The 24,067-nt window shown below is 45.9% G+C and overlaps 1 protein-coding gene across 1 annotated transcript in view; it reads left to right on the top strand.

Moving 5' to 3' along the window:
- ATRN (attractin) overlaps positions 1 to 24,067 on the top strand; it is a gene marked incomplete at both ends in the record, with an annotated part of 98,554 nt that overhangs the window by 71,502 nt on the left and 2,985 nt on the right. The window contains one exon of the mRNA XM_083367078.1: positions 23,029 to 23,436. Within this exon, the coding sequence (XP_083223204.1) occupies positions 23,029 to 23,436 (408 nt within the window). The remainder of the gene's footprint in view (positions 1 to 23,028; positions 23,437 to 24,067) is intronic.

Here is a 24,067-nt window from a genome sequence, read left to right on the forward strand (position 1 = left end):
CTATCTATCTATCTATCTATCTATCTATCTATCTCTATGTCTGTCTGTCTGTCTATCAATATCTATCTATCTATCTATCATCTATCTATCTATCTATCTATCTATCTATCTATCTATCTATCTATCTATCTTTATGTCTGTCTGTCTGTCTATATCTATCTATCTATCTATCTATCTATCTATCTATCTATCTATCTATCTATCTATCTCTATGTCTGTCTGTCTGTCTGTCTCTGTCTGTCTGTCTGTCTGTCTGTCTGTCTATCTATCTATCTATCTATCTATCTATCTATCTATCTATCTATCTATCTATCATCTAATCTACCCCCTAACTTTATTATTTTTGCAAATAACTCAAGGCAGTGAACAAATCCATTTCATCTTCCTCCTTCTATTTTCCCCACAACAACAAGAACAACCCTGTGAAGTGGGCTGGGCTAAGAAGAGAGAGGGGCTGACCCAAAGTCACCCAGCCGGCTTTCATGCCTAAGGCAGAACTAGAACTCACCATCCCCTGGTGATTGGCCCAAAGTCATCCAGTCAGCTTTCGTGCCTAAGGCAGGACTAGAACTCACCCCCCCCCCAAAATCATTTCCCTGGTTTTCAGGGCTAAAGTGGGACTAGAATTCAGACTCTCTTGGTGATCAGGCCAGAGTCGCTGAGCTGGCGCTCAGGCTTACTGCCAGACTAGAACTCACCGTCTCCCAGTTTCTGGCTTGGTGCGTTCACCACGAGACCAAAGCGGCTCTCCGTGATTAAACGGACACGATGACAAAAAGACGTATAGGATGTGATATATTATGTGAGCTCAGGAAATAGGTTTTGTTGGTTAAGCCGGGGCCTCTGCATGAGGCGGTCAAGGTGGAAATTGCAAGCATGAAAGTGGAGACATTTTGGTTTTGTTCAACATCTATATGAAGCCGCTGGGTGAGATCATCCGTGGTTTTGGGGTGAGGTATCATCAATATGCCGATGATACCCAGCTTTTTATCTCCACCCCGAACCAAGCCAGTGATGCCCTCGATGTGATGTCCCATTGCCTGGAAGCGGTACGGATTTGGATGGAGGGGCGAGTCTTGCGTCGCAAAGCAGGTGAAGCCACATCGGTGATTTCTCTCCGTAAGATCCTCAGATTCTTTATCCAAATCCCACCCTGGAGATCAGCCAGTACAGATCTGGCGGTTACAAAATAGACAGCCAATTTTTATTTTTGTATTATTATTTTTTTAAAAGCCTCCTATTGTCCAAAGCCGAGCAGACCGGCACTATCCAAAGTAAACTCTGAGACATGTTTTTCACCACGCTCAAGTGCGAACGAGGAATGGCCCAAATGTAGAATTATATTTTATTTCTCAATCTGCGGCGACTATTTTGCAAGACTTAGGAACTTCAGGGAACATCTAACAGGACTATCTGGAGGCAGAGGAGTCAAACCTTTGGCTGAGTTTCTTGCCCCGCTGGACTTTTAATATTTGTTCTACGGGTTTATTTTGGAATCAGAAAATCAGCGGGAATGGATGGATCACAGATCCCTAAATCCCAGTGATTTATTATAATTATTATTATTATTCAGTGAAATCCTGGTGAGCTTGACATGACACACACACACACACACACACACCACCCCCCATGGAGTTTTCTAGACAACACACACGGTAGATAGCAACGGTAGATTGTTTTCTTGGGGGAAAGAAGAAACAGAAAAAGAACAGCATCGGAGGGGACCTTGGAGGTCTTCTAGTCTGACCCCCAGCCCAAGCAGGAGACCCTCTAGCATTTCAGACAAATGATTGTCCAATAATCCTTTCTTGAAAACCTCCAGTCATGGAGCATTCACAACTTCTGGAGGCAAGCAGTTCCACTGGTTAATTATCCTCGCCGTCAGGAAGTTTCTCCTTAGTTCCAGGTTGCTTCTCTCCTTGACGAGTTTCCATCCGTGGCTTCTTGTCCTGCCTTTCAGGTGCTTTGGAGAAGAGCTTGACTCCCTCTTCTTTGGGGCCAACCCCTGAGATACTAGAAGGCTGCAATCACGTCCTCTTCTCTGCCCTCTTTCTAGAGTCTCAACATCTTTTTGTATATAGTAACAACTAAACTCAGATGCAATATTGCAAGTATATTATAGGATCTCATGCTTGAGCGGGGGGGGTCGACTAGAAGACCTCCAAGGTCCCTTTCAGTTCTATTCTGGCCTGAACTGGTCTTACCAATGCCTTATAAAGTGCTTTTAATGCATCGTGTAATGTTGACTCTATCCCTCTCTGTGACTCCAGAACAGGGGCGTCCAGCCCTGGCAACTTTAAGACTTGTGGACTTCATGTCCCAGAATTCCCCAGCCAGCCATGCTTCATGTCTTGGACCTTCTCATGGAAGCTATGGAGCTTCTGGGATTCCTAAAGCTACACTTTAGGAACAGTTACATTTAAAGTCTGTGTAGTTAAATATACACAGGCAGGACTAGAACTCACCGTCTCCTGGTGACTGGTCTAAAGTCACCCAGCTGGCTTTCATGCCTAAAGCAGGACTAGAACTCACCGTCTCCTGGTGATTGGCCCACAGTCGCCCAGCTGGCTTTCATGCCTAAAGCAGGATTAGAACTCACCGTCTCCTGGTGATTGGCCCACAGTCGCCCAGCTGGCTTTCATGCCTAAAGCAGGATTAGAACTCATCGTCTCCTGGTGATTGGCCCACAGTCGCCCAGCTGGCTTTCATGCCTAAAGCAGGATTAGAACTCACCGTCTCCTGGTGATTGGCCCATAGTCGCCCAGCTGGCTTTCATGGCTAAGGCAGGACTACATTGATTAGTTGATTAGTTTCCATCCCTTGTTTCTTGTCCTGCCTTCAGGGGCTTTGGAGAATAAGTTGAGCCCCCTCTTCCTTGTGGCAGCCCCTCAAATATTGGCAGACTGCTATCATGTCACCCCTCGTCCTTCTCTTCGTTAAACTAAAGGTAAAGGTTCCCCCGCACACGCGTGCTAGGCATTTCCGACTCTAGGGGCCGGTGCTCATCTCCGTTTCAAAGCCGAAGAGCCGGCGCTTGTCCAAGGATGTCTCCGTGGTCATGTGGCCGGCATGACTAGACGCCAAAGGCGCACGGAGCGCTGTTACCTTCCCACCGGAGCGGTCCCTATTTTTCTACTTGCATTTTTACGTGCCTTCGAACTGCTAGGTTGGCAGAAGCTGGGACGAGTAACAGGCGCTCACTCTGCTACGTGGCACTCGGGATTTGACCTGCCCAACTGCCGACCTTCTGATCGACGAGCTCAGCGTCCTAACCCACTGAGCCATTAAACTAGACCTATCCAATTCCTTTCATTTACCTTTTTTCTTAAGCAACGGCTTTGGAAGATGTCTTTGTAAGACTTTGAATTCAAGTTGAGTATTCATTCATTCATTCATTACATTCGTATGTCACCTAAGTTACACAGGGGAGGACTGCGGGCATCAAACATGTTAGGCATATGGTGTTAGCCTACAATGTTGGGTTGAAAATATATTAACCATAATGCTATGTCTTTAAGATGCTAATTGGCCAATGGGTGTGTAAGTGTTCTCATGGCCATAAGAGGAAGCTAGTAACGTAGCTTCTCTCTCTCTCTGATTTCACTGATCTCTACTGTTACTGTTTTTTGCTCTGCTGTTGGCTTACTACTGTTGTAACCTAAACTGTGTATTGACCTCTGGACCGGTAAGAAGACTTTGATTACTCTTTGGACTGTTGCTATTGTTTATGACCTGGACTGTTTATTTTTTGACTGTGCATTTTTGTTCTTACACCACCTCAAAAGTAAACTACTTTTTGTTTTTATAACTCAGTGTATTTCTGTGTGTGACTTTTTTCTACTCTCAGTACCATTCCTTGTCTGTGCAACTCTTTGTTAGCACAAGGAGACCTCTGCACAAATAAGATTCCTTAACAAAACATCAAAAGATTAAGCATTTACTCCTGTCGCTTCCTAGCACTGCTATAGCACAGGTTCGCTTGTGCCAAGACAGAAAGTCAGATATCTTGGTCAGAGTTTGGGAAATTGAAATGTAGTTTGGTGGAACATAAAAGTTGAGAGTTATTAATTTAGCTGAAAATGCTCCCTGAAGCTTTTTAATGGCTGTAGATTTAATGCCACATATAAAAGGCGTGGATGTGCGCCGGACGACAGGAATAAGAGATTGAAGGGGTCTGATGAAATTCTTGCCCTACAAGTCCCTATACAGTACAGACAGTCCTCGGTTTATAACAGTTCATTTAGCAACCATTCAAAGTTAATATCTGTCTGTCTGTCTGTCTATCTATCATCTGTCTATCTATTTATCATCTGTCTATCTGTCTATGTCTGTCTGTCTGTCTGTATCTATCTATCTATCTATCTATCTATCATCTGTCTATCATCTATCTGTCTATCATTTGTCTGTCTGTCTGTCTGTCTGTCTGTCTATCTATCTATCTATCTATCTATCTATCTATCTATCATCTGTCTATCATCTATCTGTCTATCATTTGTCTGTCTGTCTGTCTGTCTATCTATCTATCTATCTATCTATCATCTATCATCTATCTGTCTATCATTTGTCTGTCTGTCTATCTATCTATCTATCATCTGTCTATCATCTATCTGTCTATCATTTGTCTGCCTGTCTGTCTGTCTGTCTGTCTATCTATCTATCTATCTATCTATCTATCTATCTATCTATCTATCTATCTATCATCTGTCTATCATCTATCTGTCTATCATTTGTCTGTCTGTCTATCTATCTATCTATCTATCTATCTATCTATCTATCTATCATCTATCTATCTATCTATCTATCTATCTATCTATCATCTATCTATCTATCTATCTATCATCTATCTATCTATCATCTATCTATCTATCTATCTATCATCTGTCTATCATCTATCTGTCTATCATTTGTCTGTCTGTCTATCTATCTATCATCTATCTATCTATCTATCTATCTATCTATCTATCTATCTATCTATCTATCTATCTATCTATCTATCTATCTAGTCAACCTATTCTCCAAAGCCCCTGAAGGCAGGACAAGAAGCAACGGATGGAAACTAATCAAAGAGAGAAGCAACCTGGAACTAAGGAGAAATTTCCTGACTGTTAGAACAATTCATTGGTGGAACTCCTTGCCTCCAGAAGCAGTGAACGCTCCAACACTGGAAGTTTTTAAGAAGAGACTGGACAGCCATTTGTCTGAAATGGGATAGGGTTTCCTGTCTGAGCAGGGGGTTGGACTAGATGACCTCCAAGGTCCCTTCCAACATCATCATCACCATCACCATTATCATTATTATTATTATTAACCTATCCACTTATCTATTTATCTTCTGCTTTTGATTGTCAACCACTTGCTTCTTGGGCCAGTCTTTTAATCCAGGGATCTGCAAACTTGACAAAGACTTCTGGATTTCAACTCCCAGAATACCTAGAATTCTGGGAGTTGAAGTCCACGAGTCTTCAATGTGCCAAGTTGCAGATCCCTGGATTAAGCAACTGGGAAGTTTCCCACAAACACTTTGGCAGAACACGTTCACCCGAAAAGTAAATCTCTTTCCTCCTTTTTCGTTTTTTTCATTTTTTTTCCAATCCCCCTGACAACCGCAGGGAAAAATTGATCTGTCATCTTTATAACAGCCACTTACGTATTTGAAAACTGTGATCATCTGTTATCATCTCAGATTGACAGAAAGTATAGTTTCTCCGGGTGGTCAAATGGGATTCCATCTTGAAATAAACGCCTCACCTTCCAGATGCTACATAAACTGTGTCTTTAGTCTCTGGCGTAGAGGCGTGCGGACACGTGCAAAAAAACACGCACGCACAAACATGCTGGCACTGTTCTGTACCAGCCTGCTACCGGCCTTGCAGAAAAGGCAACCCCTTTATAAACGGCAAGAGGCTGGAATACGTCTGCCAAATTTATTACAAAAACAAAGAAAACACATACCAAGATACAGGAGCTTTGAAACACTATCGGAGCGGTTGCTTTCAGCAAACCAGCCCTCCCCAAACATTCCCTTTATAAAGAGTTCAGGGCGTGGCCTCTCTTTGCCTCCTTCCGAGAAGCCCCACAGCCTTCCTCTGCTTGCTCCTACTTGACTGCCTCCTGCGTCGGGCGTCCTTGAACAGGGCCAGCTGTGGGTCATCTTCATCCACACTGTCAGGCTCACACAGCTGGGTCTCCACCAGGTAGGAGGGGCCTGGCTGGGGGCTCTGCGGAGCCTCAAAGCCATCATCAGCAAGTTCTTCAACACCCCCCTCCTCCCCCTCATCTGAGTCATCCGACCCAACTGCCGAACCCACAGGCTGACCCTGAATCACAACAGGCACAGGGACAAGGAATTTTCTGTAAATGTCTTCAGGAATCAAATCCACGGAGCATGCAGACATGCATTTGCTTCCCAACACGTTTGTGGTGTTCTGAGGACCACTTATTGCCGCTTAAATCTTTTCGGTTACAATGATTGTAACTTGCCAGGAACTCCGTCATGCTAGTCTCGTGTTTCATCTAGTCGAGAGTGGCTCAATTTAGGTTGAATCTGTGAATCTGGATCTCATTAGCATAGCTCCTCCTTCTCCTTCTCCTCCTTTCCATTCTTCTCCATCTTCTCTCTCTCCTTCCTTCCTTCCTTCCTTCCTTCCTTCCTTCCTTCCTTCCTTCCTTCCTTCCTTCCTTCCTTCCTCCCACCCTTCTCCTTCCCCTCCTCCTCTTTCACATCCTTCTCAAAATTACAGAATAAGAGAGTTGGAACAGAATTTGCAGGTCTTCTAGTCCAACCCACTGCTCAGGCAGGAAATCCTATCTTTTGCTTTCACCTCCTCCTCCTCCTCCTCCTCCTCCTCCTCCTCCTCCTCCTCCTCCTCCTCCTCCTCCTCTCTGCAAACCCCACACCCTTCTAGCACTGATGATGTTACCTATTTGGGTCATGAAACGTCTGCAAGAAAACAGGCAAGCCCAGAGAGCACCAAATACCCTACAGTCCTCCTCCTCCTCCTCGTAAATTCCTCTCCCTTCTAGCACTGATGATGTTCCCTAGTTGGGTCTTGAAACGTCTGCAAGGAAACCACCAAACTCAAGAGAGCAGCAAGGACCCCACAGTCCTCCTCCTCCTCCTTCTCCCTCTCCTCCTCCTAGCACTGATGATGTTACCTCGTCAGAACATAAAACATCTGCAAGAAAACCACCCAGCTCAGAGAGCACCCAGGTCCCCATACTGATATAGACTGTCGAAGCGAGTTGAGTGGCAGCCAGATTTAATAACAATGAAGTAACCAGATCTGGAGAGGGACACGGTGGCTCAGTGGGTTAGGACGCTGAGCTTGTCGATCAGAAGGTCGGCAGTTTGGCGGGTCGAATCCCGAGTGCCGCATAACAGAGTGAGCGCCTGTTACTCGTCCCAGCTTCTGCCAACCTAGCAGTTCGAAAGCACGTAAAAATGCAAGTAGAAAAATAGGGACCGCTCCGGTGGGAAGGGAACAGCGTTCCGTGCGCCTTTGGCGTCTAGTCACGCCGGCCACATGACCACGGAGACGTCCTCGGACAAGCGCTGGCTCTTCGGCTTTGAAACGGAGATGAGCACCGGCCCCTAGAGTCGGAAACGACTAGCACGCGCGTGCGGGGGAACCTTTACCTTTACCTTTAACCAGATTTTGCAGCTGTGCAGATCTTCCAAGCTGCTTGGAGAACTGGAGAACCCACAGGCCATTTTTTTTGCAAAATGGATGATTCGTTTGCTGCAGCCGCACAATCCCTTTTTATCAGCACAAGCTACAAAAATCTCCCCTCCGGTGTGTAACTTCCTATCAGCTCTGAGTGCTTTCTTGCAGAAGAGATTTACTTGAGAAGCCGTCCTTTCTTCAAGCTTGCCTTTCTTTAACACTCCAAAGGATTTTGGGGAGGGTGGGGGGGGGCCCAAGCTGAGTTAAATCCTGTGGCTTTAAACTCTCGGATTTTGGCACCGGAAGGGCTACAAACCTGCCCGGCGGCGTTTATTTATCGGGGATTAATAGTTCCTGCGATCAAAGGGGAAGGAGAAAAAAATCTGTTCGCTCTTTACGGAGAGATGTTTTGGTAATACAACCCGGTCACGCTTCCTCCATATTTTCCACCCATCGAGATGGACAAGAAGGGAAGGCAAAAGTCGAGATTCTTATTGAGGTTCTCCATTCTTGATGGGCACATTTTTACAATCCGATTAATGGAACTGGAAGGGACCTTGGAGGTCTTCTAGCCCTACCCCCTGGAGACCCTAGACTCTAGACAAGTGGCTGTTCAGGGTCTTCTTTGAAAACCTCCAGCTTTGGGGCACCCACAACTTCTGGTGGCAAGTCGTTCCACTGGTGAATTGTTCTCACTGTCAGGAAGTTTCTCTTTAGTTCCAGGTTGCTTCTCTCCTTGGTGAGTTTCCATCCGTTGCTTCTTGTCCTGCCTTTCGGGCGCTTTGGAGAAGAGCTTGACCCCCTCTTCTTTGTGGGCAGCCCGTCCAGTCCCGGAAGAGTATCATGTCACCCCTTTTACATTCTGTAAAAGTTCAGAAGTCCTGAGTTTTTACAGAATACAGAATGACAGAGTTGGGAGGGACCTTGGAGGTCTTCTAGTCCAACCCCCTGCTCAGCCAGGAGACCCCACTACACCATTTCAGACAAATGGATGTCCAATCTCTTCTTAAACGCCTCCAATGTTGGAGCACGCACAACTTCTGGAGGCAGGTTGTTCCACTGGTTAATTGTTCTCACTGTCAGGAAGTTTCTCCTTAGTTCTAGGTTGCTTCTCTCCTTGATGAGTTTCCATCCGTTGCTTCTTCTTGTCCTGCCTTCGGGCGCTTTGGAGAATAGCTTGACTCCCTCTTCTTTGGGGCAGCCCCTGAGATATTGGAAGACTGCTCTTCTGTGACTATGACTCTCTTGCTCCAGCGGGGGGGGGGGGTTGGACTAGACGACCTCCGAGGTCCCTTCCAACTCTGTTATTCTACGTTCTTTGCCATCTGGCTTCTTTCCTTCCCACCCCCACCCCACCCCCCCAATGAAAATCCCTTGAAATTGACCGGCCTTTCTGATAATTCCTATGCGGCATTAAGATGCCAGGATGCCAAGGGAAGCTGACATGTTTATATATTTCTGCTCCCATGGAGCCCACCGAGCATCAATCTCCGTTTTGTCCTTCTAGGTCAACAGTTAAGCCTTGAGATCCGTCAGCCAATCAGGACTTGATTGCCAGCCGGTAATGACACTTTCTTCCTACTCGCTCAGCTTCTGGCCAAATCAAACCCCTCTCCTTTCTCACTTTTGAAAAGGGAAAAAAAAGATTAAAATAATGGTAATTTTGAAGTTGCTGTGGTAGCAACTCAGAGGAACAGGGAAGAGTCTGTGTGGGCAACTCTTTCATCCAATCTCTATCCGTTCGGTCCCTAGTGGTTCAGGCGCCGGGGAAGAAACTGGGTGACTGTGAGTTCTAGTCATGCCTCATGCAGGCAAAGCCATCTGGGTGACTCTGGGCCAATCACCAGGAGACGGTGAGTTGTAGTTCCGCCTAAGGCAGGGGTAGGCAACCTTGGATCTTTTATGACTCGTGGACTTCAACTCCCAGAATTCCTGAGCCAGCAGGGCTCAACTTGGAAACCTCTCCATTTCTCCTCAGCATGGCTGGCTCAGGAATTCTGGGAGTTGAAGTCCACGAGTCATGAAGGGGCTATAATTCCCCATGCTGGCTCAGGAATTCTGGGAGTTGAAGTCTATTGCCCTAATTCAGGGGTAGGCAACCTTGGCTCTTTTATGACTGGTGGACTTCAACTCCCAGAATTCCTGAGCCAGAATGGGGAACTGTGGCCCCTTTATGATTTGTGGACTTCAACTCCCAGAATTCCTGAGCCAGCATAGGGAAATATGGCCCCTTCATGACTGGTGGACTTCAACTCCCAGAATTCCTGAGCCAGCATGGCTCAGCTTGGAAACCTCTCTCTTTCCCCTCAGGATGGCTGGCTCAGGAATTCTGGGAGTTGAAGTCCACAAGTCCTAAAAGAGCCAAGGTTGCCTACCCCTGGCCTAAGGCATGAATGTGGCTGGGCGACTTTGGGGCAATCACCAGGAGACGGTGAGTTCTAGTCCGACATTAGCCATGAAAACAAATTGAATGGCTTTGGGCCAGTCACCAGGAGATGGTGAGTTCTAGTTCTGCTTTTTTCCATGAAAGCCATCTGGGTGACTTTGAGCCAATCACCAGGAGGGGATGAGTTCTAGTCCTGCCTTAGCCATGAAAACTGGCTGAGTGGCTTCAGGCCAATCATCAGGTGACAGTGAGTTCTAGTCCTGCATCAGGTATGAAAACCAAGTGGGTGACTTTGGGCCAGTCCCTCTCTCTCAGCCCAATGTAGCTTCTAGGGCTGTTGTGGGGAAATTAAGAGCAGGAGGGTGTGTTGGCTATGTGTTTGAGGGGCTGCCACAAAGAAGAGTGGGTCACGTTGTTCACCAGAGCACCAGAGGGAAGGACAAGAAACAATGGTTAGAAAATGATTGAAGAGAGAAGCAACCAGGAATGAAGGAGAAACTTCCTGACAGTGAGGACAATCAACCGATGGAACAGCTCGCCACCAGAAATCATGGGTGGTCCATCACTGGGGATTTTTAAGAACAGACTGGACACTCACTTATCTGAGCTGGTATACGCTCTCCTGCTTGAGCACGGCGCTGGACTAGAAGACCTCCATGGTCCCTTCCAACTCCTACTCTACTCTACTCTACTCTACTCTACTCTACTCTACTCTACTCTACTCTACTCTACTCTACTCCATTCCATTTTCTATTCTATTCTATTCTATTCTATTCTATTCTATTCTATTCTATTCTATTCTATTCTATTCTATTCTATTCTATTCTATTCTATTCTATTCTATTCTACTCTACTCTACTCTACTCTACTCTACTCTACTCTACTCTACTCTACTCCATTCCATTTTCTATTCTATTCTATTCTATTCTATTCTATTCTATTCTATTCTATTCTATTCTATTCTATTCTATTCTATTCTATTCTATTCTATTCTATTCTATTCTATTCTATTCTACTCTACTCTACTCTACTCTACTCTACTCTACTCTACTCCATTCCATTTTCTATTCTATTCTATTCTATTCTATTCTATTCTATTCTATTCTATTCTATTCTATTCTATTCTATTCTATTCTATTCTATTCTATTCTATTCTATTCTATTCTATTCTATTCTATTCTATTCTATTCTATGTTTGCTACCTTGAGTTATTTGTAAACATAATAAAGGCAGGATATAATCCCACCTCCCAACCCCCCACCCCACCCTCCACGTGTAAGCACCTTCACAACTCTGAATGGCTGTTCAAGCAACGGTCCTAAAGTGAAGAGCTACTTGCATTCCTCAATCCTGGATACCTTTCAAAAGAGATGCCCGGCTCTTCCTTGTTCTTAGCGGAAGTTATCTTTGAGTCTTAATAATAATTTTTTAAAGTGAGGTTTTCGTACTCTTGTGTTTTTGTGTCACTGAAGGGGTGAGTGGGTGTAGAAAAGAATACGGATCAGTCTAGCGCATGAACATTAAAACCTTCAATTGTGTTTTGTGATTAAGGAGCAGGTAGCAAGAATAAAATCACCTTAGCTTGCCTCGTTCTGGAGGAGGAGGCGGAGATCAAAGGAAGAAGCATGGAGTCTCCAAACTTGGCAACTTGGAGACTTGTGGACTTCAACTCCCAGAATTCCCCAGCCAACACAGGAATTCTGGGAGTTGGAGGAATTCTGGGAGTTGGAGGAATTCTGGGAGTTGAAGTCTACAAGGCTGGCTGGCTGAGGAATTCTGGGAGTTGAAGTCCACAAGGATGGCTGGCTGGCTGAGGAATTCTGGGAGTTGAAGTCCACAAGGCTGCCTGAGGAGTTCTGGGAGTTGAAGCCCACAAGACTGGCTGGCTGGCTGAGGAATTCTGGGAGCTGAAGTCCACAAAACTGGCTGGCTGGCTGAGGAATTCTGGGAGTTGAAGTCCACAAGGCTGCCTGAGGAATTCTGGGAGTTGAAGCCCACAAGACTGGCTGGCTGGCTGAGGAATTCTGGGAGTTGAAGCCCACAAGACTGGCTGGCTGGCTGAGGAATTCTGGGAGTTGAAGTCCACAAGGCTGGCTGGCTGAGGAATTCTGGGAGTTGAAGTCCACAAGGATGGCTGGCTGGCTGAGGAATTCTGGGAGCTGAAGTCCACAAAACTGGCTGGCTGGCTGAGGAATTCTGGGAGTTGAAGTCCACAAGGCTGCCTGAGGAATTCTGGGAGTTGAAGCCCACAAGACTGGCTGGCTGGCTGAGGAATTCTGGGAGTTGAAGCCCACAAGACTGGCTGGCTGGCTGAGGAATTCTGGGAGTTGAAGTCCACAAGGCTGGCTGGCTGAGGAATTCTGGGAGTTGAAGTCCACAAGGATGGCTGGCTGGCTGAGGAATTCTGGGAGCTGAAGTCCACAAAACTGGCTGGCTGCCTGAGGAGTTCTGGGAGTTGAAGCCCACAAGTCTTAAATTTGCCAAGTTTGGGGACCCCTGTTATGCGCCATGATGGTCTCCAACCACGTTTCTACACCCAAACGGAATCAGCGTTTCAGAGTCATCTGGTCCAACTCCGTTCAATGCAGCTTCCACTCTGACGACTCAGGCAGTTGGCCAAGAAGACTCTTTTTCAGGTCCTCCATGAATTTCCCATGCCTGTGACCACCTGACCTATTAGCTGACAGCTCATATCCTAGGAACGCCAGCTTGGTCTAGTAGTCAAGGCACCAGGCTAGAAAACAGGGAAATCATGAGTTCAAGTCCTGCCTTGGGCACGAAAGCCAGCTGAGTGACTTTGGGCCAATCACTTGGAGACTGGGAGTTGTAGTCCCGCCTTATACATGGAAGCCAACTGGGGCACTTTGAGCCAATCACCAGGAGACGGTGAGTTCTAGTCCCGCCTTAGGCATGAAAGCCAGCTGGGTGACTTTGGGCCAATCACCAGGAGACGGTGAATTCTAGTCCCGCCTTAGGGATGAAAGCCAGCTGGGTGACTTTGGGCCAATCACCAGGAGACGGTGAGTTCTAGTCCCGCCTTAGGGATGAAAGCCAGCTGGGTGACTTTGGGCCAATCACCAGGAGACGGTGAGTTCTAGTCCCGCCTTAGGGATGAAAGCCAGCTGGGTGACTTTGGGCCAATCACCAGGAGATGGTGAGTTCTAGTCCCGCCTTAGGCATGAAAGCCAGCTGGGTGACTTTGGGCCAATCACCAGGAGACGGTGAGTTCTAGTCCCGCCTTAGGCATGAAAGCCAGCTGGGTGACTTTGGGCCAATCACCAGGAGACGGTGAGTTCTAGTCCCGCCTTAGGCATGAAAGCCAGCTGGGTGACTTTGGGCCAATCACTAGGAGACTGAGAATTGTAGTCCCGCCTTATACATGAAAGCCGGCTTGGTGACTTTAGGCCAATCACCAGGAGATGGTGAGTTCTAGTCCCGCCTTAGGCACGAAAGCAAATTGAGTAACTTTGGGCCTCCCCTTCTCTCTCAGTCCAGCCCACCTCACAGGGTTGATGTGGGAAAAGTAGGAGGAGGCATCAGGATTAGCTAGGTTCGCTGCCTTGAGTTATTGGTAAACATAATAAAAGGTGGGATGGAAATAAATAAAAATATTTTTAAGAAAACAGCTTCAAGGACTCCGTTTTTCCTCTTCGGACCATCGAGGGAACTCCATGTATCTGAATGGTGCCTACCGTCTCAGATTTCTGATTTTTCTTTCTGAAATATATATATATTTTTAAAATCACGTTGAAGAAATTCAGATTCTGCCCAGAATGAACGAAAGCACTCTCCTCTTCCACGGGTTAATCCTCGGTGTATAGGAGCTAAAATGTGCGACACTTAGTGAAAAAATATTCCTATTATGAAGGAACAGGAAATATTTAGGGGAAGAAAGAAAGAAGCAAGAAAAAAAAAGGAGCGTCTTATCTTAACACATTCATTATTTTCAGATAAAAACTTTTCATTGGAGTTACTTTCACCTCTGTTCCACGTTTTTTCCATATTTTTAGAGCTGGGAGGGGGAGGGGGGGGAGAGAGAGAAGAAATTCCTTGCGGAAACTATGAAGAAAATAAATAAATAAATTCCCCATCTTATTTTTTTTTTGCCCTGCCGTTCAAAGCCTCCCGTCACCTTTTGAAAAACTGCACCGGTTGGATGATCACCACATGGATTACTACAATGCTTTGGACATGAGGCTGCCCTTGAATTTCATTCAAAGGGTTACAAAGGGTAATAAACTCATGTAGATCTACCGGGGAAGGCACAAGGCTGGAAATTGGGAGACGGTGACTTCTAGTCCTGCGTTAGATACGAAAATCGGCTGGCTGACTTTGGGCCAATCGCTAGGAGACGGTGAGTTCTAGTTCTGCCTTAGACACGAAAGCCAAGGGGGTGACTTTGGGCCAATCACCAGGAGATGGTGAGTTCTAGTCCTGCCTGAGACACAAAAGCCAAGGGGGTGACTTTGGGCCAATCACTAGGAGACGGTGAGTTCTAGTCCTGCCTTAGACACGAAAGCCAAGGGGGTGACTTTGGGCCAATCACTAGGAGACGGTGAGTTCTAGTTCTGCCTTAGACACGAAAGCCAAGGGGGTGACTTTGGGCCAATCACTAGGAGACGGTGAGTTCTAGTTCTGCCTTAGACACGAAAGCCAAGGGGGTGACTTTGGGCCAATCACTAGGAGACGGTGAGTTCTAGTTCTGCCTTAGACACGAAAGCCAAGGGGGTGACTTTGGGCCAATCACCAGGAGATGGTGAGTTCTAGTCCTGCCTGAGACACAAAAGCCAAGGGGGTGACTTTGGGCCAATCACTAGGAGACGGTGAGTTCTAGTCCTGCCTTAGACACGAAAGCCAAGGGGGTGACTTTGGGCCAATCAGACGGTGAGTTCAAGTCCCGCCTTAGGCAGGAAAGCCGGCTGGGTGACTTTGGGCCAATCACCAGGAGACGGTGAGTTCTAGTCCTGCCTTAGCCATGAAAGCTAAGTGGGTGACTTTGGGCCAATCACCAGGAGATGGTGAGCTCTAGTTCTGCCTTAGACATGAAAGCCAAGTGGTTGACCTTGGGCCAATCACCAGGAGATGGTGAGTTCTAGTCTCGCTTTAGCTATGGCAGCCAAGTGAGTGACTTTAGCGTTAGAACAATCAAACCCAAATTGTGGATTTAAAGTGAATTTACTCGTCCTATCTGCTCACATTCTGTGGATTCCCATCACACGCGATAAACCATGCTTTGCAGTGAGCCGGGGGGGGGGGTTGGACTAGAAGACCTCTAAGGTCCCTTCCACCTCCATTATTCTGCATTAGCCTGTATCCTTTGTAGACACTTCGCTGTCTTCAAATCTTGCAAAACAAGGCGCAAAACAACAATGCAGAAATGGTTATGGCTAATTTTAATCCCTCCCCACTGAGAATGCTTTCCATCCACATTCAGGCAGCTAATCACCTTCTTTTGTCACCGTAACAAAAATACACACCATGTCATCGCTCATCTCTGCCACCAAAGAAAAATGCAGCCATTAATTACAGCCACTGTTGGCTACACGGGGAAAATAGCGGTAATTGAGGCGGAGAGGAGATGCATCTCTCCATTTCTTTAAGACCAACATCGGAGAGCTCCCTAACGTCAAAAAGAATCAGAGGAGAAAAGAAAAGAGGGAGAGGCGCGCGAATCCTCCTGACCATGCCTTACAGAGGATGGGAATTTTTTTTCAAAAGCAACGGGCTGTAGAACCTCTGTGTTCAGGAGCAGTGTATCTGCAAATGTCAATGGGCGGAAAATCAGGTTTATCGGGGCAAAGGGTATCCTAGATCTGTCCTTCTCAATCGGGGTGGTTTCCAGGATTCTGGGTCCTGATGGGGCTGGGTCAGCTATTTGTGGTTACAAGGTTGTATAGTAGTGAAGGTGCTGGTCTACAAACTGGGAGAGGGTGAGTTCTAGTTCTGCCTTAGGCATGAAAGCCACTTTGGTGACCTTGGGGTCAATTTGGAGGATATGGTGAGTTCTAGTCACACCTTAGGCATGAAGCCAGCTGGGTGACTTTGGGCCAATCACCAGGAGACGGTGAGTTCTAGTCTCAGGCAGGAAGCCAGCTGGGTGACTTTGGACCAATCACCAGGAGACGGTGAGTTCTAGTCCCACCTTAGGCATGAAGCCAGCTGGGTGACTTTGGGCCAATCACCAGGAGACGGTGAGTTCTAGTCTCAGGCATGAAGCCAGCTGGGTGACTTTGAGCCAATCACCAGGAGACGGTGAGTTCTAGTCTCACCTTAGGCATGAAGCCAGCTGGGTGACTTTGGGCCAATCACCAGGAGATGGTGAGTTCTAGTCCCATCTTAGGCATGAAGCCAGTTGGGTGACTTTGGGCCAATCACCAGGAGACGGTGAGTTCTAGCCTCACCTTAGGCACAAAAGCTGGCTGGGTGACTCTGAACTCCCTTATAGTACCTTTGATCATACCATTATGGCTGCCCTCTTGACTTGTTTGCCGCCCTCTCAAGATACCCTCTCTTCTCGGTTGCTTGGTGCACACTACTAGTTTATTAATGTCTTTCTCAAAATGCAGAACTCAGAGCTGGATGCAATATACCAGATCTTGACGCTCTACTTCTGTTGATTCAAGCTAAGATTCCACCAGGCTCAGAGGGCACCAAGGACCCCAGAGTCCTCCTCCTCTCTGCAAACCCCACCCACTTCTAACACTGATGATGTTACCTAGTTGGGTCATGAGACATCAAAACCACCCAGCTCAGACAGCACCAAGGACCCCACAGTCCTCCTCCTCCTCCTCCTCCTCCTCCTCCTCCTCCTCCTCCCTGCAAACTCCCCTCCCTTCTAGCACTGATGATGTTCCCTAGTTGGGTCATGAGACGTCAGCAATATAACCACCCAGCTCAGAGAGCCCCAAGGACCCCCTCCTCATTTCAACCCTGAGCTACAAAACCTCTATCAAGAACGCCACTACGATTTTCAAATTATATTATTTGATTATTCGGTTACTATTTGATCCTCTGGCTTATGGAGAGTTGCTTCCTCTGTTAATTTCTCCTGTAACCTTTCCTATAGTTGTTATTACAACTCTCTTTTCAACTCTGTCACTCTAGTCTTCATATTTTTTGCCAAGCACAAAAGGCCAGTATTTTGCGCAGGTTAGCCTATATGGTAATTATACGTATGCTTACGGCATCCTTGGCTGCAAAATCCTATTTAACCATCTTCATTTCTATTTCGATGGATACTTCCGGCGGAACATTTTTTTATTTCTTCCTCTGAGCTTAACCAAGAACCTGCTTAGTACAGACGGTCCTCGGTTTACAGCAGTTCACTTAATGACTTAATGTAACCACAGCACTGGAAAAAGTGACTTATGCTCCTTTTTCGCCCTTATGACCGTTGCAGCATCCCCAGGGTCGCAGGATCAAAATTCAAGACACTGGGTGACTGACTCAGATTTATGACGGTCGCGGTGTTCCCCCCCCAGTCAACTGATCCTCCTTTTGCGACCTTCTGACAAGCGAAGACAACGGGGGAAGCCCGATTCGCTTAATGACCGTGTTCCTCACTTATCAACTGCACTGATTCACTTAACAACAGTGGCAAGAGAGCTCGTAAAACGGGGCAAACCTCGCTTCACCGATGTCTCGCTTAGCGACGGAAATGTTGGGCTCAATTTTGGCCGTACGTTGAGGACCTGCCTCTATCCTCGTGAGTTTGCTGAGGGTCAGCAAGAAGGAAAGTTTATTTCCATTAAAATAAACGCCCCTGGCAAACTTCTGCTAGCGTTTCTTCTCCTTCGCTTGCTTAACCAGCCCACGCCAGTGAAAAATCGACCACTTTATATTCCTTTTTTTGTTGTTGTTGTTTTGTAGTCTTTGCAGCCACCTCTGCTTACTCAGCAGGACTCACCTCTTTACTCAACTCTATTTTTTTTTTGTTATTTTTTTTTAAAAAAGGGTGACTGTAGTGACAGCATGTGGGTGAACCTAAGCAACGGCTTTACGTTAAGATTTATGTGGGCCCAGGTGCAGAATGGGAGAGAGACGATAAAAAAAATAATTTTTCTTCCCGTCAGACTTTCCCGCGCCGGGATGTATAAGCTGTGGAAGATGCATTTAGTCGTTTATTTGTTCCTGCATTCGCTGAAATACTAAGGCCACCCGATCTGTCAAACAGTTTAAGAGGAAAGGTATACTGGATATTTTTTTTTTAAAAAAAAACAACTCACAACTTAAAGAAGAAACAAATATTAAATAAGCAGCTACATTGGTGTGTTTGTGTGTGTGTGTGTGTGTGTGTGTGTCCAACCTTGCCATCTTTAAGACTTGGGGATTTCAACACCCAGAGTTCCCCAGCCAGCCGTGCAGAATGCAGAATGCAGAACTACCGTATTTTCCGGTGGATAAGACGACTTTTTAACCCATGAAAATCACCTCAAAGGTTGGGGGGGGTCGTCTTATATGCCCAGTCGTCTTATACGCCGGAAAATACGGTAAATGTGATTCTTCATCAAACCGGTAAGCTCTAAAACTAAGCAAAGGGATCCAACCCTGGCAACTTTTAAAGCTTGTGGACTTCAACTCCCAGAATTCTTCAGTCCTGGGAATTGAAGTCCACAGGTCTTAAAGGTGCCAAGGTTGGACACCACTACACTAAGCAGAAGTTAAATGAAAACTTTTTTGACTCTTCCTAGCAACCACATGGATAGATGATCTCCATGAGGATCTGTCCAGATTGTTCGGAATAACAAAATAACGAAGTTGGAAGGGACCTCGGAGGTCATCTAGTCCAACCCCTTGCTTGAGCAGGAAACCCTGTACCATTTCGGACAAACGGTTGTCCAGTCTCTTCTTGAAAACCTCCAGTGATGGAACACCCACAACTTCTGGAGGCAAGCAGTTCCACTGGTTAATTGTTCTAACTGTCAGGAAGTTTCTCCTTAGTTCCAGGTTGCTTCTCTCCTTGATTGGTTTCCATCCGTTGCTTCTTGTCCTGCCTTCAGGGGCTTTGGAGAATAGCTTGACTCCCTCTTCTTTGGGGCAGCCCCTGAGATACTGGAAGACTGCTATCCTGTCACCCTTAGTCCTTCTTTTCATTCCTTTGCAAGTTCAGAACCACCTGTAATTTCGCTCCCCTTTTTGATGGAATAGGACCAAGTGGTGGGTTTTTGTTATTGCACAACCAGTGAGTGTATCACAAATTGGACAACTGCTGTTGACTCTCTATTATGTATCCATCCAAACTAGACTATGTAGTTTCTCTGTGTTATATAATAATAATAATAATAATAATAATAATAATAATAATAATAATAATAATAATAATAATAATAAGAAGAAGAAGAAGAAGAAGAAGAAGAAGAAGAAGAAGAAGAAGAGGAAGAAGAAGAAGAAGAAGAAGAAGAAGAAGAAGAAGAAGAAGAAGAAGAAGAAGAAGAAGAAGAACAAGAAGAAGAAGAAGAAGAAGAAGAAGAAGAAGAAGAAGAAGAAGAAGAAGAAGAAGAAGAAGAAGAAGAAGAAGAAGAAGTTTGTGTATGTCGTTATATGCATAATCTGTTGTCATGTTTATGTAGTGTATATACCCTTGGAGAGCTGAATGCAACAAAATCTCATTTTAATATATGCTGATTAGTGTACATTTAAAGTGACAAAGTTATTATTCTACTCTACTCTACTCTACTCTACTCTACTCTACTCTACTCTACTCTACTCCACTCCACTCCACTCCACTCCACTCCTTCTCTTCTCTTCTCTTCTCTTCTCTTCTCTTCTCTTCTCTTCTCTTCTCTTCTCTTCTCTTCTCTTCTCTTTTCTATCCCATTCTCCTCTTCTCTTCTCTTCTCTTCTCTTCTCTTCTCTTCTCTTCTCTTCTCTTCTCTTCTCTTCTCTTCTCTTCTCTGACAGCTGTGATTGCTTTCTGAATGATTGGTGTATGTGTGTTATATTTGTGTCAACGGTTGTGGTCCACACTGGAAGGTGTTCTTGAGAACATCAGTGGCTGCTTTGGGGTTTTTTCCCCCGCACGGTATGTGCCATGAAACGTTGCCACTCCCAAGGCATCGGCAAACACGGCCGCTATCAAGAGGAATAAAACATCGCTGTTGTAAAATACTTCCAATCAGGGATCCATTGCTTATTCCTTAAAGGGGCGAAAAAGAACAGCCAAGATGGGGAATAACAACACGCAGGAAGGAGCTTAAATAACAGTTGCCAGGCTGTGAAAGCTTGTAATTTCTCCGGCACTTCTTCGCAAACCCTTCCAAACTCTGTTTATTTCCTTCCCTTAGTTTCCCATCGCACCTTCCCCGCAGCGAGATGAAGGCTTGGCATTGAAAGGTATGGAACAGATTAAAAGATTTCTGAGACTTTGCTAAAGATTGGACGGGCTGCTGATAGCTTGATTGTTGACTTTAGAGCCATTGAGATTCAATGACTCTATTTCGCTTCCTTTTTTTCCAAAAGCAAAATGTGCAAAATGTAGGCTTGGTGTGTTCTCAATTAGAGCCATGGTTTTAATTAGTCACGGGAAGCCCTTCTGGGTTTTCGAAAAGAGCTTTTTTCTTTCACAGGCTTCGTTTGAGAAATGCTGCTGAAAAATATCCGATCCATCGCTAAATATCCACGGAGCTTCTTCGTCATCCAGTCATGGTTGTCCCAGAGGTGACTTTTTTTCCCCCCAGAAGGCGACTGGATCTTCTGGTTTTCCTTGGAAGACGTTTCACTTCTCATCCAAGAAGCTTCTTCAGCTTCAGGAAGGAAGGAAGGAAGGAAGGAAGGAAGGAAGGAAGGAAGGAAGGAAGGAAGGAAGGAAGGAAGGAAGGAAGGAAGGAATCAAAAGGAAGGAAGGAATCAGGAGGGTGAGAGGAAGGAAGGAAGGGAGAGAGGAAGGAAGGAAAAAATCAGAAGGAAGGAAGGAAGGAATCAGGAGAATGAGAGGAAGGAAGGAAGGAGGGAAAGAAGAAGGAATCAGGAGGGAGAGAGGAAGGAAGGAAGGATAGAGGAAGGAAGGAAGGAAGGAAGGAAGGAAGGAAGGAAGGAAGGAAGGAAGGAAGGAAGGAGAGAGGAAGGAAGGAAGAAATCAGAAGGAAGGAAGGAAGGAAGAAATGAGAAGGAAGGAAGGAAGGAAGGAAGGAAGGAAGGAAGGAAGGAAGGAAGGAAGGAAGGAACATTCTAAAGGTGCTTTTTCAGGAGGTGGACTTCCTTTGTTTTCCTTTGAAGATGTTTCCCTTCTCCTCCAAGAAGCTTCTTCAGCTCTGACTGGATGGTGGGGGAAACGGAAAGATTTATACTCCTTGCAGACAGTTGGTCATTTGCCTTCTTTTAGAGAGTCATTGAGGCCACCTGGAGATTCGTCTGTGTCTTCAAGGTGAGCTGAGTAGTGCAAATAGATGTGGACTCTCTAAAACGAGGCAAATGGCCAGCTGTCTGCAAGGAGTATAAATCCTCTTGTCTTCAACGGTGAAGGGGGGACCCAGGGCAGATAACATCCTGCAGCCAAGAAGGCTCCACACCCATTTGCACCACTCGGGTGACCCCGAGGACACAGGTCAACCTCCAAGTGGCCTCAACGACTCTCTAAAAGGATGCAAATGACCGGCTGTCTGCAAGGAGTATAAATCCTTCCCCTCCCCACCATCCAGTCAGAGCCGAAGAAGCTTCTGGGATGAGAAGGGAAACGTCTTCAAAGGAAAACAAAGGAAGTCCAGTTGCCTCCTGAAAAAAGCACCTTTGGGATCTGATCCATCCTTTTACCAGGGCAACGTGGTAGCACCAGGTTTTTCTCATAAAGATTGAAAACCATCAAAGGAAAGGTTGATTGCAGCCTTTTCTCTGATGCTTTTCAACCTTTACGAGAAACGTACGTAATCAGCCTTTTCTCTTTGGAAGGCAGGAAATCCTCGACTTACGACCACAACCCAGCCTAAAATTTCTGCCACAGTGAGGGAGACGGTGGTTATTTGACGAACTTTCTTGCTCCAGTTGTGGAGGGAATCACTGCAGGGGTGAAGTTAGCCACACGGCCGTTAAGCGAATCTGACTTCCCCCTTGGCTTTGCTTGTCAGAAGGTCGCCAAAGGGGATCACGTGACCCCGGGACGCTGCGAACGTCATAAATATGAGTCAGTTGCCAAGCGACCAAATGTTGATCATGTGATCACGGGGATGCTGTGTGAAAAATGGTCATAAGTCACTTTTTTCAATGCCATTGTAACTTTGGGTGGTCACTAAATGAACTGTTGTAAGGCGAGGACTACCTGAATCTCGTCACAACTTATAGGTTCTCCTGCTTGAGCAGGGGGTTGGACTGGAGGACCTCCAAGGTCCCTTCCAACTCTTGTATTCTATTCTGTTCTGTTCATTATTCTATTCCTGTTCTGTTCTGTTTTGTTCTGTTCTATTCATTATTCTATTCTATTCTGTTCTGTTCATTATTCTATTCTATTCATTATTCTATTCTATTCATTATTCTATTCTATTCTATTCATTATTCTATTCTATTCTATTCTGTTCTGTTCATTATTCTATTCTATTCATTATTCTATTTTATTCTATTATGTTCTATTCATTATTCTATTCTGTTCTGTTCTGTTCTATTCTATTCTGTTCCGTTCCGTTCTGTTCTATTCATTATTCAATTCTGTTCTGTTCTGTTCATTATTCTGTTCTATTCATTATTCTATTCTATTCTGTTCTGTTCTGTTCATTATTCTATTCTATTCATTATTCTATTCTATTCTGTTCTATTCATTATTCTATTCTGTTCTGTTCTGTTCTGTTCATTATTCTATTCTATTCTATTCTATTCTATTCTATTCTATTCTATTCTATTCTATTCTATTCTATTCTATTCTATTCTATTCTATTCATTATTCTTGTCGATCTCCTTGAGCTCGACATGCTCGCCGGGAGGGAGTTCCGGTCGCCGCCCGCAGCCCGCAGCCACAGCCGAAGCCACGCCCGACAGCTGCTCGGTTCCTAACAGCTGATCCGCGGCCGAGGAAAGCTCCGGCCGCAACATTTCGATCAGCTGCTTGGCGGCTACCGACGATCCTGGGCGTCACCACCGTGGCCGCGCCTGCTCCCACGGCTGATCGGCGGCCGGCTCGAGCAGCTGCTCGGCGGCTAACAGGAACCTCGGCCGTCAATGCCCGAGCCGCCCCTGCTCCCACAGCTGATCGGCGGCCGGCTCGACCAGCTGATCGGCGGCTAACGAGGACCTCGGGCGTAAACACCAAGGCCGCGCCTGCTCGCACGGCTGATCGGCGGCCGGCAGCGGGCCTCGTCACACATGGGGAAGCCGCGCCAGCCGTAACAGCTGTTCGGCGGCCTGAAACGGGTGTGAGCCAAGACACCGGGTTGGTGGAGGGGAGCACGTTAGGGATTCCAGGGGGTGAGGGGGGGAGATATTGTACTTACACCTTCCTACGCGCTGTATGGACTTTGGCGCCAGAGGCGGAAGCGGGGCGTGGGCCGACAGGATGGAGGGGTGGAGTTTTACGCAGATGCTGGTCTACGTAGAGGAGGGTGGGGCTGAGGGGTGGGGCTGTCGGGTGGGGCTATTACCCAATTAGTAAAGACATTTAAAAGGAGCGTTGGGACGAGTGGTTCCCAACGCTGACTTTATTCATGTTTAGAGATCCTGCTATTAAAGGTACTCTTTCCAGTCATCCGTACTTCGTCGTGGTTTTTCCCGTGTGCTTGTTGATCCGGCGAAGACGAGGAGTTGACAATTCTATTCTATTCTGTTCTGTTCTGTTCTGTTCCGTTCTATTCATTATTCTATTCTATTCTGTTCTGTTTATTATTCTATTCTATTCATTATTCTATTCTATTCTATTCTATTCTATTCATTATTCTATTCTGTTCTGTTCTATTCTATTCTGTTCCGTTATGTTCTGTTCTATTTATTATTCAATTCTGTTCTGTTCTGTTCATTATTCTATTCTATTCTATTCTATTCTGTTCTGTTCTGTTCTGTTCTGTTCTGTTCTGTTCCGTTCTATTCATTATTCTATTCTATT

Source organism: Vipera ursinii, assembly GCF_947247035.1.
Source record: "Vipera ursinii genome assembly, chromosome: 7".
NCBI classification, from domain to species: domain Eukaryota; kingdom Metazoa; phylum Chordata; class Lepidosauria; order Squamata; family Viperidae; genus Vipera; species Vipera ursinii.